The following is a 15,317-nucleotide window of genomic DNA, read 5'->3' as shown; positions in this document are numbered from 1 at the left end:
TTCACTATTTCCGTATTACCTGGGCTGGATGGGGTGTAGCAGATGAATTATTTTATGCATGCCGGAGCTCAATAAAACTATTGCATTGTTCCAATTCTCATTGGTGTAGGGGTAGCCTGTAGCCGGAGTTCCCCCGATGATATCACCAGCTCAATCGGCCCGGTTTATATCAGTGTTCTTCCAAGGTATATTCATAGCCACTATACAGATTCATTAAGCTGTTCGAGTATTTCTTTCACTTATAAAGCAAACAGCCACACTATATATAGCCTATATAAGTGTGAACACCGAGGCTCCATACTAGCGCCTCGGGTTCCCCGCATACATAACCGACTATGCGGGGGAACTATGAACTATCAACTATTTACGCGAATTGTGCTGGATAGCCCTATTTGAAGGGCTCAGTGCCATAAATACTTCTTTTCTCTCCTACTAGACTGCATATAAGCCTATCCACACATATCCATCCCAACTTTATACACGCCAAGTCACGATGCCCTACAAATCCCGCTGGACAATTGACATCCCCGACACCCATCTAGCATCTCTCCTCCTCAAATCCCCCACGGCCGCCCTGTCTAAAACCCAAAAATGCTACCTAGAAGCAGCCCGCCCAGAAACCCACTACCTAACAACCCATGACTTCCGCCTCTGGAGCCAACGGCTCGCAGCCGGCCTGCGCAAAGCAGGCCTCCAACCAGGAGACCGCGTCCTCCTCTTCTCAGGAAACGACCTTTTTTTCCCGGTAGTCTTCATGGGTACAGTAATGGCCGGTGGCATCTTCACCGGTGCAAACCCAACCTTCGTAGCCAGAGAACTCGCCTACCAACTCCAAGACAGCGGCGCTACATACCTCCTCTGCGCAACAGCCAGTCTAGAAACAGGCCTGGAAGCCGCTAAACAAGCCAATCTCCCTCTATCCCGGGTCTTCGCCTTTGACAACGCTATCTACGATGGCCACACATCCCCACCACCAAACTGTCCCTGCCCCTACTGGAGCGACCTCGTCGCATACCCAGAAGAAGGCGCCGCCTTCACTTGGGATATCCTGGACACACCATCCCTCTCATCTCGCACTTTAGCTCTCAACTACTCAAGTGGCACAACCGGCCGCCCTAAGGGCGTCGAAATCTCCCACAAGAACTACGTCGCCAATATGCTCCAATATTGCCACCTCCCTACTCTAAAGCCGGATTACGAGGCTCGTCTGACCCGCGCTCGCTGGTTATGCTTTTTGCCTATGTACCATGCAATGGCACAGAATATCTTTATTGCAGCTGCGCTGTACCGCGCCACGCCCGTTTATATCATGCCCAAGTTTGATTTCGTGCGCATGCTGGAATATACGCAGCGGTTCCGGATTACCGATTATATTCTTGTGCCGCCCGTTGTTGTTGCGCTGGCTAAACATCCTGCCGTTAAGGACTTTGATCTTTCTAGTGTTGAGTCTGTTGGTAGTGGGGCTGCGCCGCTTGGGAGGGAGGTTTGTGAGGTTGTTGAGGGGTTGTGGCCTGCTGGGAAGATTAATGTTAAGCAGGGCTGGGGGATGACTGAGTGAGTTTATTTCTTTTTTTTTTCCCCCTTTCTTTCACATATATATACATGTTCGTTTGATGGAAGTTGGGAGCTAATTGTTTGTTTTAGGGCGACATGTTCTGTGCTTGGGTGGGATCCGACGCAGACCAGTACCTCTGCATCTGTCGGTGAGCCTAATCCTAACTGTGAGGCGAAGATCGTCACGCCTGAGGGTGCTGAGGTGTTGGAGCGTAACCGGCGTGGCGAGCTGTGGGTGCGGGGGCCGAATATCATGAAGGGTTACTGGCGCAACGCGAAAGCCACCAAGGAGACTCTGACGGACGATGGCTGGCTGCGAACGGGTGATATTGCCTATGTGGATGATCGGGGGAAATTCCACGTTGTGGATCGAATGAAGGTATAGTCCTGCGAGCCAGAGGGAAGAGGGGAGTAACACGGAACTAACAATAACTTATGCAGGAATTGATCAAAGTCAAGGGCAACCAAGTAGCGCCCGCCGAACTAGAGGCTCTGCTACTCGAGCATCCCGCCATAGCAGACGTCGCAGTCGTCGGAGCAGTCATGTAAGTGTCAATGTCTGCAATTTGCCTCCCATTCTATCTATCATTTCTAACAAGAATAGTAATAATGACGAGCGTCCTCGGGCATATATTGTCCTGAACCCGGGCCAATCCGCTACAGCCAACGATATCACGCAGTTCATGGAGGGCAAGGTCTCCGCGTTCAAGCGGATTACAGGCGGAGTGGTATTCCTCGATGCGATACCAAAGAATCCATCGGGCAAGATCTTGCGCAACAAGCTGCGTGAGCAGGCTAAGGAGGAATTGAAGCCTGCGGCGAAGCTCTAGTATTGTTCTTTGTATATTTACAATTGTTAGTTGAAACAGAAATACAAATGGTAGACTGTCCATATTGATCATCGTGTATCTACAAGACCCCGCGGGAGAGTATAGGAGATCCGCCGTGAGAGATCCACAGTGTCGGGACATGAACAGTGCACGACAGGCCATTAAAAACCTGATGGGGCGAAAAGAAAAGGAAAAAACGCCCGAATTTACTTTAGTTCACTTTAGTCCACTTTAGCCACATCAAGGGGGCGCCTATAATAGCCGAGCAGGGCTGTTCCCCCTGTGATTCGACGCGCGGGAACGCTTAGCGGGCCCTAACTACAGACTAAAGAGCAGGCGCCAGCTGAAAGTCGCGATCTACGATCTCGACGAAATGCAACTTTGTCATGATCGACAGCACATGGAGGTTTTTCTCCGCAACCGAGCCTCTGGGATCGTGAATTTCCTGTTTTTATTCGGGTTAATTCCAAATCGAGGGAACTATGCGGTCTGCGTAGTGGCTTACTTACTGTAGGCAGTATAGTTCTTAACCCTAAACTATACCTAAGACGATGGTGGCGTGTCAAACGGCAGCTGAGATGAGAGGGCTGGCTGGCAATTTATCCACACACTTTCGTTGCTAGAGACACTTTTCCAAGGTTTCTGATCCGTCACCTTGATCCTTACAGGAATGTACTGTAATGCAGAGTCTGTTTTAAAGTTCAATCTCTGAACCGTGTGGTTCGTTTTGTAATGTTTCTTTGTTCTATACACATACAGAGTACATCGCCCCCGCCATACGTCCCGTCGATCATTGGCATCACAACTACGTCTCTTTAGCTTGGCTTCTAGCCCTAGTGTAGTCGAGATCTTATATAGACCTAATCCAGCCCAACCCCTGTCCCTGACTCCCCCATTCGCCACTATTCGCCTCATACGCCGCCATCCCGGGCAGTGTCCGCGTATAGTCTCAAATTAAACAATACCAGGCCCTCTCACTCGGTAAACTCTGTCGAGGATCCCTGGTCGCCTTGTTTTGCCCCGCGTCTTTAAGTTGAGCTGTTTCCCCCCGGTTTACTATTGGGGTCAGTTCAACTTATTTCCCTTGGGTACTCTCTGTATCCCACCGATCTCGCCATGAGCTTGATCCCTGCTCCTGACTGTCTGTCTGTCTATCTTCCGCTGCTGACGGCGTGGCTAGCTTTTCCGGTTTTGTGTGTGGTCAGCTTCTCGCTGCTCAGTCTTGTTCTTGTTCGACTGTATATCAAAATTCGACGCCGGAGACTGCCTTCTACTACTTCACGACCTGATTCGGACTCCTGGCGCTATTCTTCCAATATGGAAAAGAGCGATGGCTTTTTCTCCGCTGCGCTGCCGGCCTCTGCGTGCGATATTCTCCGCCCTCTGTCGCAGTCGGGTCCTTTTCCGAGCAGTGGCGCCCTTGCTGCACAGGCTCGAGAGCAGAAGAGTGTGAGCTCGAACTTTGGGATGAATGACATCGCTTCTTCCCGGACGGCATCACCTGAAACGATGGGAATGGCGCGAAAGTGCAATGAGTCGGTTCAGCAGATGCGTGAGGAGGATTTTGAAGGTGTGCGAACTTGGAAGCGGGTGGTTGTCGAGTACAATTAGCCGACAGTTATAGGGATGGGGGATCACCTTCCTTCATGATTAAGTATGGGTGGTTTTGCTGGCATTTTTGCAAGTGATCAGTTTTGCTTTTTGTTGGGATTCTCGCTTTGATTTGCTGTTTTCCTGGTTATTGCCTTATGTTGTCATTTTTTATTGTTCCTGCTCTCTTATGATGACATGACCCGTGCATGCAGTCTTTCCTTAATTACATAGCGTGTGACTTTATTGGTGGATCTATTTGTGGCTTACTTGTCACGCCTGTTGTATCGTATGCCCCACGTCCCATGTTGAACGTTGGTCTAGGACAAAGTGATAACAATTTTTATGCCTTATATAACAGACTTGAAAATGGAGGTAGAAATGGGAAATGGGATATTGGGCTGAAATATAGATCACAGAACGCCTAGACTCCATTACAAACATGCCAGGGTTGGAACGCAGTTGACACTGCAACATTGTGTCAAACCTTGTGCTGCAAACGAGAGAGACTTGGCTATTGAGCTCTAATCTGACTGGATACCATATGGCCATGATTGTCTGGAGTATATATCTCACTAGGATCATCCTCCCTCAGTGTTGAGCCGGATAGCACCGAGGATGGGGAGGACACAGGAGATATTGAGTACCGATGAGATACGATGGGAAGGTGGATACTCTGCATGAGATGAGAGAATATGCCGTTGAAATTGGATGCTTCGTGGAGTAGTTCCTCTAATCTTTGGCCTTGACGCCTGCTGTCTTCCTCGATGCGATCGGCGGTGGACCTGGGATGCTGTTAGGATAATATATGGAGATAGTGGACAGGGACTAACCATATGCAAGTGTTCAACATAAGGTTAATTGCAGCACTATGGGTCTCAAGCTTTTGTCGATAGCGGGTCAATGACTCCCCTCGGAGGTCCCACATGAATCTCCGCCATTGTATCTTGAGTGTGACTAGAGAGGCGTAGCCAGGACTATCAATGCTCTGGATTGAAGTGAAGTCTTTCATAGTGTCGCGGTATTTGGCGGTCATTCGTTCGAGATCTTCTAGGGTTTGGCGGCACGAGCGAACCATAACCCCCAAGTGTTTTTGTATATCGGCAGCATCGGGTTCCAGGTTTGTGTTTCTAGACAAGATCACAGTGGAGGCCTTTTGAAGATGAGTAAGTGAGAAATTCAAGGCTAATAGTGTATGCTCGAGTTCCCTTATGTCGCGTGGTGCATTCTTCCGACCTGTTGTTGCAGCGGTGAGGAGTCGGTAAGCGATTTGACTGCAGAGAACAATGTCTCCAATGGAGAGACTAGCCATCTTAGTATAATAAAAGAAGTATAAGAAACAAGACTGAAGACTGAAAGCCATCTGGGTTTCAGGGAACTTAAGTACAAAACCGGATGCTGGGGTACATTTATACAAAAAAGAATCGAAGGATATGGTGACCTACACGCCACGCCTATGCCTCAATCCTTAGTTAGGCATATTTGTGTTTTCCACTAGCCAGTAGCCCACCTCAAGCACGGAAGTCTATTTGCTGGAGAAGGACTAGACGCTGGAAAAGGACTAGACTCGCCACCATTGTCGGGCTGTGTCTTGAGCTGAGTCATCCTGTCATGACCACGCTACATCTACGTACTACCGTCTTCACACTTGACTCCAATCATGACCGTTACAGCATTCCCAACAGAGGGTTCTCCAGACCTCGCCCTTCTCAATGTCGCCCGTCTATTCACCCGCCTCGAACACAACCTCCTCTCCCCAGGCACAGACCGGCGCTCCCTCCAACAATCCGAATACCAGCGCATGCGCATAAACAAGGTGAGTCCAACCATATCCACTCCTACAGCCCTACCCCATACCTCTCAGTCAATATCTAACCTAACCCCAGAACGTGGAATACGCCCGCAGCCTCCTAACCCAACTGGAACGCGCTCTCCCGCAACTCAAACCCCTCGACCGCAAACACGAAGCACAAGCCGAGATCGCGCGCGATAGACAACTCCTCAAGCGGATCCAATCGATTCTCGACGAAGAGGATGCCAAGGCGCAGGTGAAGCAGGAGGATGAGGAAGACGACGAAGAAGATCAAGACGGCGAAGATGAATGGAAGGAGCTATTCTCCAAGCCTATATCCCAAGAGAAGGTTATCGCCTCTATTTCTCCGCAGACCAGGCACCAACCCGCACCGATTCGAACGACTGAACCGCAGTGGGATGAGATGGATGAAGGCAGTTCAACAACGACGGCGTCTTTAGATATGTCCGGTCCGAGTATTACACTTACGGAGCCGACGCCTACGTCTGCGACTGCGTCGTCTCAATTTCCTACTTTGCGGAATCGGCATGTGAATACTCCATCCGCAACACCGACCTCTACATCTTCGTCTACGTCTGAAAAACCAACTGCTACAACAACCAGCAGCAATACCAATACCCAATCGAAACCAGCAACCGAAAAAGAACTCAGTACCCATCGAATGGAACAAGAGGATTTAACCAGTTCCCTGTTAACGCTAGCCTCACAACTCAAGTCCTCGTCGAAGACTTTCCAGTCTACACTTGAAGGCGAGAAATCCGCGCTTGACCGCGCTGTTTCTGGGATTGATCGGACGAGTACGACTATGGAGGCTGCTGGGAAGAGGATGGGGCTGTTGAGGAAGATGACGGAGGGAAAGGGTTGGTGGGGGCGGATGATGCTTTATGCTTGGATTTTTGGGTTGTGGGTTGTTGCTATTTTGATTGTTTTTGTTGGGCCTAAGTTGAGGTTTTAGGTCGGATGGCTTGATGTTGACATCGTGCATAGATACCCATTTGAAGCTTACTACTTTGACATGTATTGGCTCTGTTTGGGGCGGGCAGTATCTACTGATCTACTGATATACTGTAAGAGTTGACATAACAAATTAAGAGTCAGAACCCTAGATTCAATTCTTGAACTCTGAAAATAACCCAACGACCGACCTGGCATGACACATGAGAAGGAGACATGAAAATCCGCGGATCCTGCCATTTCCCCGTGCCTAGTTTGCCCAGATGGTCGCTCGAGGCTTCCAACGGACGCGAGAGACCAAGGAAAATGATGGGGGAAGACGGTATGGTTACATACAAGATAAACAAGAAGAGGGGGCACCACAAGATGATAGGATATCCAGCATTCAAATCAGACAGGTTAAAAAAAAAAAGAAAAAAGTGGAAAGAGGTAAGAAAGTGGCAGGAAAGGATCAAACAAAAAGAAAGGATTGAGGAAAACAAGACCACGGGGTGGAGGGTGAGCCCGTGGAGTTCGCGCACTCCTTGTTTTCTGTCGTGGATATCAGGAGTGACAAAGGAAAACACAAAAACCGGCTAGATATCGTGTCAAGGATGAGACAATTAGAAGATGAGAAAGGAAAAGGAGAATCAAGAAGAAGAGAGAAAGGAAAAGCAAAGCAGAAGGAATTCAACGCCGGGATCTTGAAACGAGGCTTTTGACCGGCGGTTCCGATCAGCCCCGGTTAATGAAAACATGCGATCTATCGACACTCGTCACGGAAACGGTTTCATTAGATCAAACCACAGAGACGGAGGTTCTCTTGGATGATGATATCTATGGTATGTCAGCGATGTTTCTTACTATAGAAGATGTGGGTCTTACCGTTCACAGCAGCCATGACGAAGCGAATCTGGGTGGTGTCAGTGGCGCAGGTGAAGTGAGTGTAGATCTGTTTTTGCTCGGCCTGGTTGAGAGAGACGAAACGGTTGAGGATGTAGTCGCAAGCCGCGGCGTAGTCGGCACCGCCCTCGTAGTCGGGGAAGTAGTTCTTCATAGGGCTGACGGGGAGCTTCTCCTTGAAACGATCGATCTTGTTGAGGAAGAGAATGATCGAGGTCTTGACGAACCACCGGGAGTTGCAGATGGAGTCGAACAAAGTCAAGGCTTCTTGCATACGGTTCACGGTCTCGTCTTCGAAGAGCAGCTGGTCGTACTCGGAGATGGCGACCAGGAAGAGAATGGTGGTGACATTCTCGAAGCAGTGAATCCACTTCTTACGCTCGGAACGCTGACCACCAACGTCGAACATGCGGTATGTCAGGTCTCCGATGATGAATGTGGTCTCGGTGATACCGGTAGTCTTGACACGGGAACGGAGGACATCCTGATCGGTGGGAAGGTAGTCGGGTTGGGCGATGCGCTCAATTGAATCAAAGTAGCTGAAAAAGTTAGCCAAATCCATCGCGCTGCAAGCACTTTGCAACTCACTATTTGGCAGAGTCGTTCAGCTGGTACTCGCGCGAGCGCTTGAAGCACTCCTGAACACCGGTGTCGCGCCAGAGAGCGCCAATGGCGGTGCCGACTTCGGGGGGAATGCTGTCACCCTCAATCTGAGCGGGCTGCATGAAGATGGTTTGCACGTGGTACTCGTTGCGAGCGTCCTCCAGGGGAAGCTCCAGGGACTCCATGGCCTCGAGAATTACCCGCATGGACTGGACGGTGTTGCTGTAGATAATCTCCTTGAACGATTCGCGCTCGTCACGAGAGTATCCACCCTCGTGGATGAGCTTCATCTGCTTGAGGATTGTGGACTTGCCCGACTCTCCGGCTCCTGTATTCGCATGTCAGTTCTCCGCGTCTGAGCCTCAGGATGCATATCATACCGAGAAGCAGCATCTTGATTTCGTTTCTTTGCATCATCTTGTCGCGCTTGAGCTGGTTCTCAATCTCCTCGTTCCGCGCCTTCCCCTCCTTGTCCTCAGTGCTCATTCCGCAACCCATTTTGGCGGTTTGTAGTGGGCGCAATCAACGGTGTGAAAAGGGTCTCGAGAGGCAGGGGTTTTGATCGATTACGGAGGGTCTGATCAATTGTCAGCAAGCTGAAATAAGCTGAAATAAATTCTTCCGATCTCAGGTTCGAGGGCAGGTGGTACAAGCAGAAGCAGGAGACGTTTCAGAATCTGTGCAAGCGTGTCGACGCAAGGAGATCCCAGGGCAAAGAAACAGAAAACTCACCTTAAATGGACAAAAACAATAGAGATTAAAGGAAAGAATAGAAAGAGACGATCAGAGAGAGAAGAAGGATGAAGGTAAGGGGTTAGAGGGGGAAATTGGGAAGTTTCAGCAAAAGGGGATACGCGGCCAATACACTGCCAATACAGCTGTTTTGGGGGCGAGAAAGGCGGGTATCGGGTATATATTACCAGCCAGTACAGGCCAGTACACAACTATTCAGCTGGTCTGATTGGTTGAGGTGGAGACTGATGAGCAACCCCCTTTTGAGGTTTGTATTTTATACTTGAGAGTATAAAATCAGTAGAACATTATGATGTTAGTTAGCCTGTACTGTGTAATATGTGCTGACGTGAATAGATCTAGCCAATTCAAGCCAGTTCCGTAAACAATCAGCCCCTATTTACTCTGATTCGGTCTGACCTCACATCAGCGTCTCAGATCGTTTCGGTCTGAAGCATGTGCGCCAGGGGTTCTTTGTTTCTTCTTTGATACTTCTTTGTGGCTTCTTTAGTGGATAACCCAATACAGTACCAGGTACGGAGTACATGTAACTGCAGCTGCATATCCGTGGATCGCTATCTAGTGGAGTCCACTGTATATCTACGTGTACTCTGTAGTGACGCTGTCGCATGTTGTCTTCAGTGTAGTTATAACAGTACATTTAGTGTGCGTATTGCTTAAAACAGCGATCTGCAATAGCGTTACATGGGAGGAGAACTGGCCAAATCTTGGACATCTCCTGAAGTTCTGCACTGGTTGACCCACTGGCTAGTGCTTCTAGTCGTTTTCTATACATGAGCATTGTACTGTATACTCCACCGCGTTGCGAGAGACTATTGAGCCTGCCCTGAATTCGGGAAAGGTAAACCAGAGGCTTGGAGTTCCACACTATTACTCCAGATACAGAACTCCATTCTGTACTCGTACTCGGTACGCCCGTACAGCCCTGGAGGCGTCCATGGATTTAGTGGATCTTCAGGCTATACCTTGGACATCGTAGATCCGTCCTGGTTTACCAATCGGGATATCGTAAATGAATTATATATTATTAAATATTATAGTAATGCTATAGTAACTAACAATTTAGTAATATTATATAACTTAGCCTATACTCTATAGAAATCATAACAACCGAAGTGAATGCAATAAGCAAAAACCCGAACCTTGGAAATCCCCAAGATCGATCTGATTTTTCGGGGCCCCACTGCAAAGCTTCCCCTTCCCTTATCACTTACTCCGTACTGTAACAGCCTGGGAGACCGCGATCAGGGGCAACCATGTCTTACGAAATGTCCCACATGGGCCCGAGGGGTAAGTCAAGCATCCCGAGAATCAAACATCAACTAACAATCCAGCCTTCAACCACGACAACAGCAGCGACGCCGAAGCCGAGTACGATCGACTCCGCGATCTCGCGCGCCAGGAAGCCTCCAAGCGCGGACAATGTTTCTCTCGGGTATGCAATTCCGGTGATTTCGATTCCAGCCCGCGACTGCAATTGAACAATCGAATCGAACCACATACGTACCTAAACCGACCCTGGCTAACGTAACACCCACCGCAGTCCAAGGAAGCATACTCGAGCGGTGATGGCGCCGGCGCGAAGCAGCTCTCTGAAGAAGGAAAGGCGCACGGTCGCAAGATGGAGGAGTATAACAAGCAAGCGTCTGAGTTTATCTTCCGGGAGAATAACGCCAGTGGGCGCGTTGCCGATGATACCATTGATCTGCATGGTCAGTTTGTTGAGGAGGCGGAGGAGATTCTGGAAGAGCGTATCAAATATGCCAAGTCACATGGGCAGAGTCATCTTCATGTGTATGTTCTCTTCATCTTATATCAAAGGGATGAGACTGATACTGACTCTTTTCAGCATCGTCGGCAAGGGTAACCACTCCGCCCAACACGTCCAAAAGATCAAGCCCCGTGTCGAGCAGGTCTGCCGTGAACTCGGTTTGCAATATGCCACTGAGGATAATGCTGGTCGTATTTATGTCAACTTGACTGGTGGAGAGGCAATTATGCCGCCTTATGGTGGTCACCAGCAGGGACACCAGGGTTCGCACCAGTACCCTGGTCAGCAGGGTCACCAGCAACACCAGCAACACCAGCAGCACCAGAACCAGAACCAGAACCAGCCTGACGAGCTTGAGAAGTTGGCTAATGCTATCTTGCCCAAGGTTCTGCGGAAGCTGGAGAAGGCTTGCTGTGTTGTTATGTGAGGTGTTACTACTTGTATGTTGGTGTGATATTGGTGTGATATTGGTGTTTGGATATACGTGTATATGCATGCATGATAATTGGTCTGATGACTTTTCTTTGTTCTGTTTTTTTCCGTTGCTTTCGGTTTAGACTGCCAGATGCATTATCTGGGTTCGGCCTGGACACACTCATGATGGGGGACTGTTATATACCCATGAACGTGGAAGTGAACAAGGGCATTTTTCTTGATACTTGATAGCCGTTTACATTAATCATATACTATCGAGCACATTTACTTCATACTCCACTACATACACCAACTCTACTCCACTCCAGGTGAATAGTGTCGTAGCATGAATCATATCTTCGTAACCTCATAGCTATACAACCAAATTGCAAAGCATGACAGGAGACTCTGTATATCCAACAAAGCCACCCCCATCCCATCACATCAATGGGCACTAGGATCCAACAACGTCGACTCGACAATCTTATCCACAATAGCACGCACCATCTGCCCATCCCCGGCCCCATTAACCCTCGGCGTCTCATCAATAGCTTCAATCAGCCCCAGAGCCTTATCCCTCAAATCACTCACAACCTGCCGTGTATGCCCAAAACTGCCAGTACTCTGCATATACTGCACAGCATACCTCTTGACCTCATCATCCTTCGTCTTCTGCTTAAGAATATTAAGCAGCTGATGATTCGATGGGTTCGAGCGAATACTATGAATAATAGGAAATGAGAACTTGCCCTCGGTCAAATCCTCACAGAGCCCCTTATTCTGCGTATACACCGTATTCGAGAGATTGAGGTAATCGTCACAGATCTGGAAGATAAGGCCCATGACATTCACCAGCGCTACGCAGTCTTTGCCGGTCTTGCTTTCGGCTTGCATGAGTTTCACTGCGAGTCGGAATAGTCCGCCTGTTTTGTTGCCTACCATTTCTAGGTATTCGTCTTCGGTTGGGCAGGTGAGTGTGTCCCGCCAGAAGAGGTCCATTCCTTGTCCGCGGTGCAGGTTTAGCATTTCTTTTATGTAGATGTCCATTGCTTGTGGGTTGTTGAGTTGTTGTACTTCTTGTAGTGCTAGGAAGTAGACATAGTTGGCTGAGTTGATTGTTTGTGCTGTGCCGAAGATGTTGTGTGCGACTGGGATGCCGCGGCGGAGGATGGAGTTGTCTTCGACGTCATCGATTCTGGATACGCGGAGCAGGATTAGTATTTGGATTGTGGAGGTTGGAGGTTGGAGGGTGACTCACAGAAGGGACGCGGTGTGTAACATGGTCACTACCTTGGTGATGATCACCAAGCTCTCTGCTGGGACCTGCAGCCAGGAATTGAAGGCTTGGATGAGTTGTCGTCGTACATCCTTCCCGGGGTGCTCATGCATATAGTCGTACGGTCCTATCAGGATCTTTTCGTTCTTGGCCGACCACGTTCCATCTTTGTATTTGGTGCCATCGACACTGGACTTGTTGCGCCGGTGTTTCGTGGAGGATTCTCCTGTTACTGATGACCTGTGTCGGTGTGACGGGCTCCCCCCATTTGTTGCGCCCATGGAGCTGGTGCGAGGGGGGATGGGACTTGGTGGTGAACTCATGTTGGTTGAACTCATGGTGGTTGAATCATATGGTGGGTGACGGAAGATGGAGGGGCAGAATGCGGAGACAACTGACAGCCACTTGATGCCTGCATATTTGTCAGACTTTATGAAGGGATAGCATTAGTAATGGTAGATATTAGATATTAGATAGTAGTTAATAGTTGGTAGTTTAGCAGTGTTTGTAGTTTAGTAGTAGTAGTAGTAGTAACGTTAGTAGTAACTTAGAATACTAGAAGACCGAGATACATCATTTGATATGCAGAGACCTCGGCGATATTTGATATATCACATGTACTAGAGTAACTAAAGTATCTCTGCGAGTACGCAAGGAAACAGGTAAGGATAGCATATGAATATTGTTGAGTGTTCACATAGCAACCGGGGTGGCCGTCGAGGCAAACATAAGCTCACCCTATATTCCCTAGCCAAAGCCTAGACTAGACAGGGATTTTTCCTATAATTAAATTAAACTCGATTGTCATTAACGCCATCAGTCGATCTGGGCGGCTAAGCACACCAAGTGTGATGAGTTCCTTGGTTATTAGGGGGTCGTCACGGCAACGCAGCTTATTTACCTGCGAAGGGGCCCAACTGACCTCATCGGGGTCCACTGACACTTCTTTGATATAAGACCTTGATGGCTTGCTTTGTTTTTTCCTGGGGTTTATCATTTCTATCTATCACTCTGATCTATCTTCATGGAGGCTCTGCTGGCGCACTCGTTTGACTATCTCTCCTCGTACGAGCCCAGCAAGATCCGAAAGGGCCTGCGTCAGGTCGAGGGTCTTCTCGCACAAATATGTCTATCCAAACCAAAACCCGTGTCTGACCGGCGGAAATCACGTCTGGCCGATACACCCCAGCCTGTGCCCAAAGCACTCTCCGATCTACGCGATGACCCAGCCTTTCGCGAATTTTCAAAACTACAAGAAAGCTTCCAATGGAACAGTACGTTTCCATCCGAACTAAACTCAGCCAAACAAATCTCATTAACAATCCACCAGTCGCCATGCGCCTCGTCTCTTGTCTCGAACACCTCCTCGGCCGAGGCAGCAACGGCACAAACGACATGCTCATCGTCTGCACACTAGACCTGATCCAAGGCTCGCTCCTCCTCCACCCAGGCTCGCGCTCCCTCTTCGCCCGCGAGATTTACATGAACCTCCTCCTCGACCTCCTCGACCCAATCAACTGCCCAGCTGTGCAATCCGCAACCCTCCTCACCCTCGTCACCGCCCTCCTAGACTGTCCCGCCAACACCCGCACCTTCGAGGACCTCGACGGTCTGTTAACCGTGACTTCGCTTTTCAAGCAGCGTGCTACTTCCCGTGAAGTCAAGCTCAAACTCGTCGAGTTCCTCTACTTCTACCTCATGCCCGAGACACCTACCCACGCTCCTATCTCACCTCCGCCTGGGCTGCAGCGCAGCCCGAGTAAATTGTCCAATGCGCCTTTCTCGCGCAGTGCGCATAGTGCTGCGCATGCGGCTGCTAAGATGAATCGGGATACCCGCACTACCGACGAGAAGCAGGCTCTTCTGGGGAGGTATTTAAATAACGTTGAGGATTTGGTGGAGGATTTGAAGGAGACGGCGCCATTTGGTGCGACCGTCTATTGAATTGTACCACGAAATGGCTATGATTGACTCACAGTGTCATGACCGAAAAAGTATGCGCGATGCTCGCTGCGTTTTTTGGTGTTTATTTTCTGCTTTTGCTTCTTTAGCCCTTCTTTTTTTTTCTCTTCTTCTTTGCAAGCCTTTGACTTTGGTCCGTCCGGTACGGCTATTCGGGGATTCCCTGGACTGTTGTTTCTCTCTCTTTTGGCTTGTTTTTTTTATCTCTCACTCCAATTCTGGAATTGTGTTTCCCTATTGGGCCTTTGGCCTTTTTTCCCTTGTCTCTCTAATGGCGACATGATTGTGTACGATTTTTCTCTGTGACTATTTCCAATGCTATATACACTCGATGATAGAATGTTCCATATTGATGTAGATGTATACTTGCATAGTCTATGCAGTGTAGATGTAGATGTAGATCTCGATCTCAATCTGGTTCCAGGGTTCCTCGAAGCTTATCCATTCCCCGGGAAACCACCCAATTAGTGTATTTCCTCACCTCCATTTCGTTCTATTCGAGGCAATATCTACAGATTTTAGAGTATGAGTCACTTTACTGACTCAAACGGACTTTAGTGTATAGCCAAACCCGACCTACAGGGTGGAGAAGCGACAAGCATTAGCGCCAAACCACTGTATATATCCCCGCAAGTACCCTGTAGCCGGGGGTAACAGTATCCAATCTTAAAACAACTATCCGAAATGGCACAAACTATTCAGGAATTATTGGCGGATCGGTCTTCTGCTGCTGATGGGCAGGCGGCGAGGTATTTGGATACGGTTCAGGCTTATGATCAGTGGGCGAAGGTGTGTATATATATTTAGATGCTATATGCTCTGAACATCTGCTTTACGTTTTGAGGATTAAATGCTAATACCTAAATTATATTTTGGTCTACGACACGGATGGGAATTTCCTGCAACGACTTGAAA

General features: G+C 48.9%; 9 protein-coding genes across 9 annotated transcripts; 6 read left to right on the top strand and 3 right to left on the bottom strand.

The window, feature by feature from the left end:
* Positions 1 to 493: 493 nt before the first annotated feature.
* PENARI_c003G11563 (acyl--CoA ligase) lies at positions 494 to 2,384 on the top strand (the record flags this gene model as incomplete). The annotated part of the gene is made up of 4 exons (XM_022628801.1): positions 494 to 1,554; positions 1,645 to 1,933; positions 1,996 to 2,099; positions 2,159 to 2,384. 4 exons carry the CDS (start codon positions 494 to 496, stop codon positions 2,382 to 2,384), a joined length of 1,680 nt encoding a protein of 559 aa, XP_022492038.1.
* Positions 2,385 to 3,500: 1,116 nt separating this feature from the next.
* PENARI_c003G08053 (uncharacterized protein) lies at positions 3,501 to 3,995 on the top strand (the record flags this gene model as incomplete). The annotated part of the gene is made up of 1 exon (XM_022628565.1): positions 3,501 to 3,995. One exon carries the CDS (start codon positions 3,501 to 3,503, stop codon positions 3,993 to 3,995), a length of 495 nt encoding a protein of 164 aa, XP_022491416.1.
* Positions 3,996 to 4,488: 493 nt separating this feature from the next.
* On the bottom strand, positions 4,489 to 5,286 carry PENARI_c003G00322 (uncharacterized protein; the record flags this gene model as incomplete). The annotated part of the gene is made up of 2 exons (XM_022628020.1): positions 4,489 to 4,759; positions 4,808 to 5,286. 2 exons carry the CDS (start codon positions 5,284 to 5,286, stop codon positions 4,489 to 4,491), a joined length of 750 nt encoding a protein of 249 aa, XP_022491705.1.
* Positions 5,287 to 5,634: 348 nt separating this feature from the next.
* Positions 5,635 to 6,742, top strand: PENARI_c003G04362 (uncharacterized protein; the record flags this gene model as incomplete). The annotated part of the gene is made up of 2 exons (XM_022628302.1): positions 5,635 to 5,790; positions 5,861 to 6,742. The coding sequence occupies 2 exons, from the start codon at positions 5,635 to 5,637 to the stop codon at positions 6,740 to 6,742; spliced, it is 1,038 nt and encodes a 345-aa protein (XP_022491656.1).
* A 771-nt stretch (positions 6,743 to 7,513) lies between these two features.
* gpaA (guanine nucleotide-binding protein subunit alpha gpaA) lies at positions 7,514 to 8,724 on the bottom strand (the record flags this gene model as incomplete). The annotated part of the gene is made up of 4 exons (XM_022628485.1): positions 7,514 to 7,557; positions 7,606 to 8,162; positions 8,212 to 8,554; positions 8,607 to 8,724. The coding sequence occupies 4 exons, from the start codon at positions 8,722 to 8,724 to the stop codon at positions 7,514 to 7,516; spliced, it is 1,062 nt and encodes a 353-aa protein (XP_022491923.1).
* A 1,511-nt stretch (positions 8,725 to 10,235) lies between these two features.
* On the top strand, positions 10,236 to 11,177 carry PENARI_c003G09395 (Smr domain-containing protein; the record flags this gene model as incomplete). Its single annotated transcript, XM_022628660.1, has 4 exons — positions 10,236 to 10,269; positions 10,314 to 10,414; positions 10,523 to 10,773; positions 10,829 to 11,177. The coding sequence occupies 4 exons, from the start codon at positions 10,236 to 10,238 to the stop codon at positions 11,175 to 11,177; spliced, it is 735 nt and encodes a 244-aa protein (XP_022491746.1).
* A 431-nt stretch (positions 11,178 to 11,608) lies between these two features.
* Positions 11,609 to 12,778, bottom strand: PENARI_c003G07664 (FPP/GGPP synthase family protein; the record flags this gene model as incomplete). Its single annotated transcript, XM_022628536.1, has 2 exons — positions 11,609 to 12,359; positions 12,423 to 12,778. 2 exons carry the CDS (start codon positions 12,776 to 12,778, stop codon positions 11,609 to 11,611), a joined length of 1,107 nt encoding a protein of 368 aa, XP_022491557.1.
* A 686-nt stretch (positions 12,779 to 13,464) lies between these two features.
* On the top strand, positions 13,465 to 14,384 carry PENARI_c003G02240 (cell division control protein 14; the record flags this gene model as incomplete). The annotated part of the gene is made up of 2 exons (XM_022628158.1): positions 13,465 to 13,714; positions 13,771 to 14,384. 2 exons carry the CDS (start codon positions 13,465 to 13,467, stop codon positions 14,382 to 14,384), a joined length of 864 nt encoding a protein of 287 aa, XP_022491713.1.
* A 702-nt stretch (positions 14,385 to 15,086) lies between these two features.
* Positions 15,087 to 15,252, top strand: PENARI_c003G00289 (uncharacterized protein; the record flags this gene model as incomplete). The annotated part of the gene is made up of 2 exons (XM_022628015.1): positions 15,087 to 15,191; positions 15,247 to 15,252. 2 exons carry the CDS (start codon positions 15,087 to 15,089, stop codon positions 15,250 to 15,252), a joined length of 111 nt encoding a protein of 36 aa, XP_022491765.1.
* Positions 15,253 to 15,317: the final 65 nt, after the last annotated feature.

The sequence above is a fragment of the Penicillium arizonense genome (genome assembly GCF_001773325.1).
Source record: "Penicillium arizonense strain CBS 141311 chromosome Unknown PENARI_contig003, whole genome shotgun sequence".
NCBI lineage: Eukaryota > Fungi > Ascomycota > Eurotiomycetes > Eurotiales > Aspergillaceae > Penicillium > Penicillium arizonense.
This window is presented reverse-complemented; position numbering and strand designations above follow the sequence as displayed.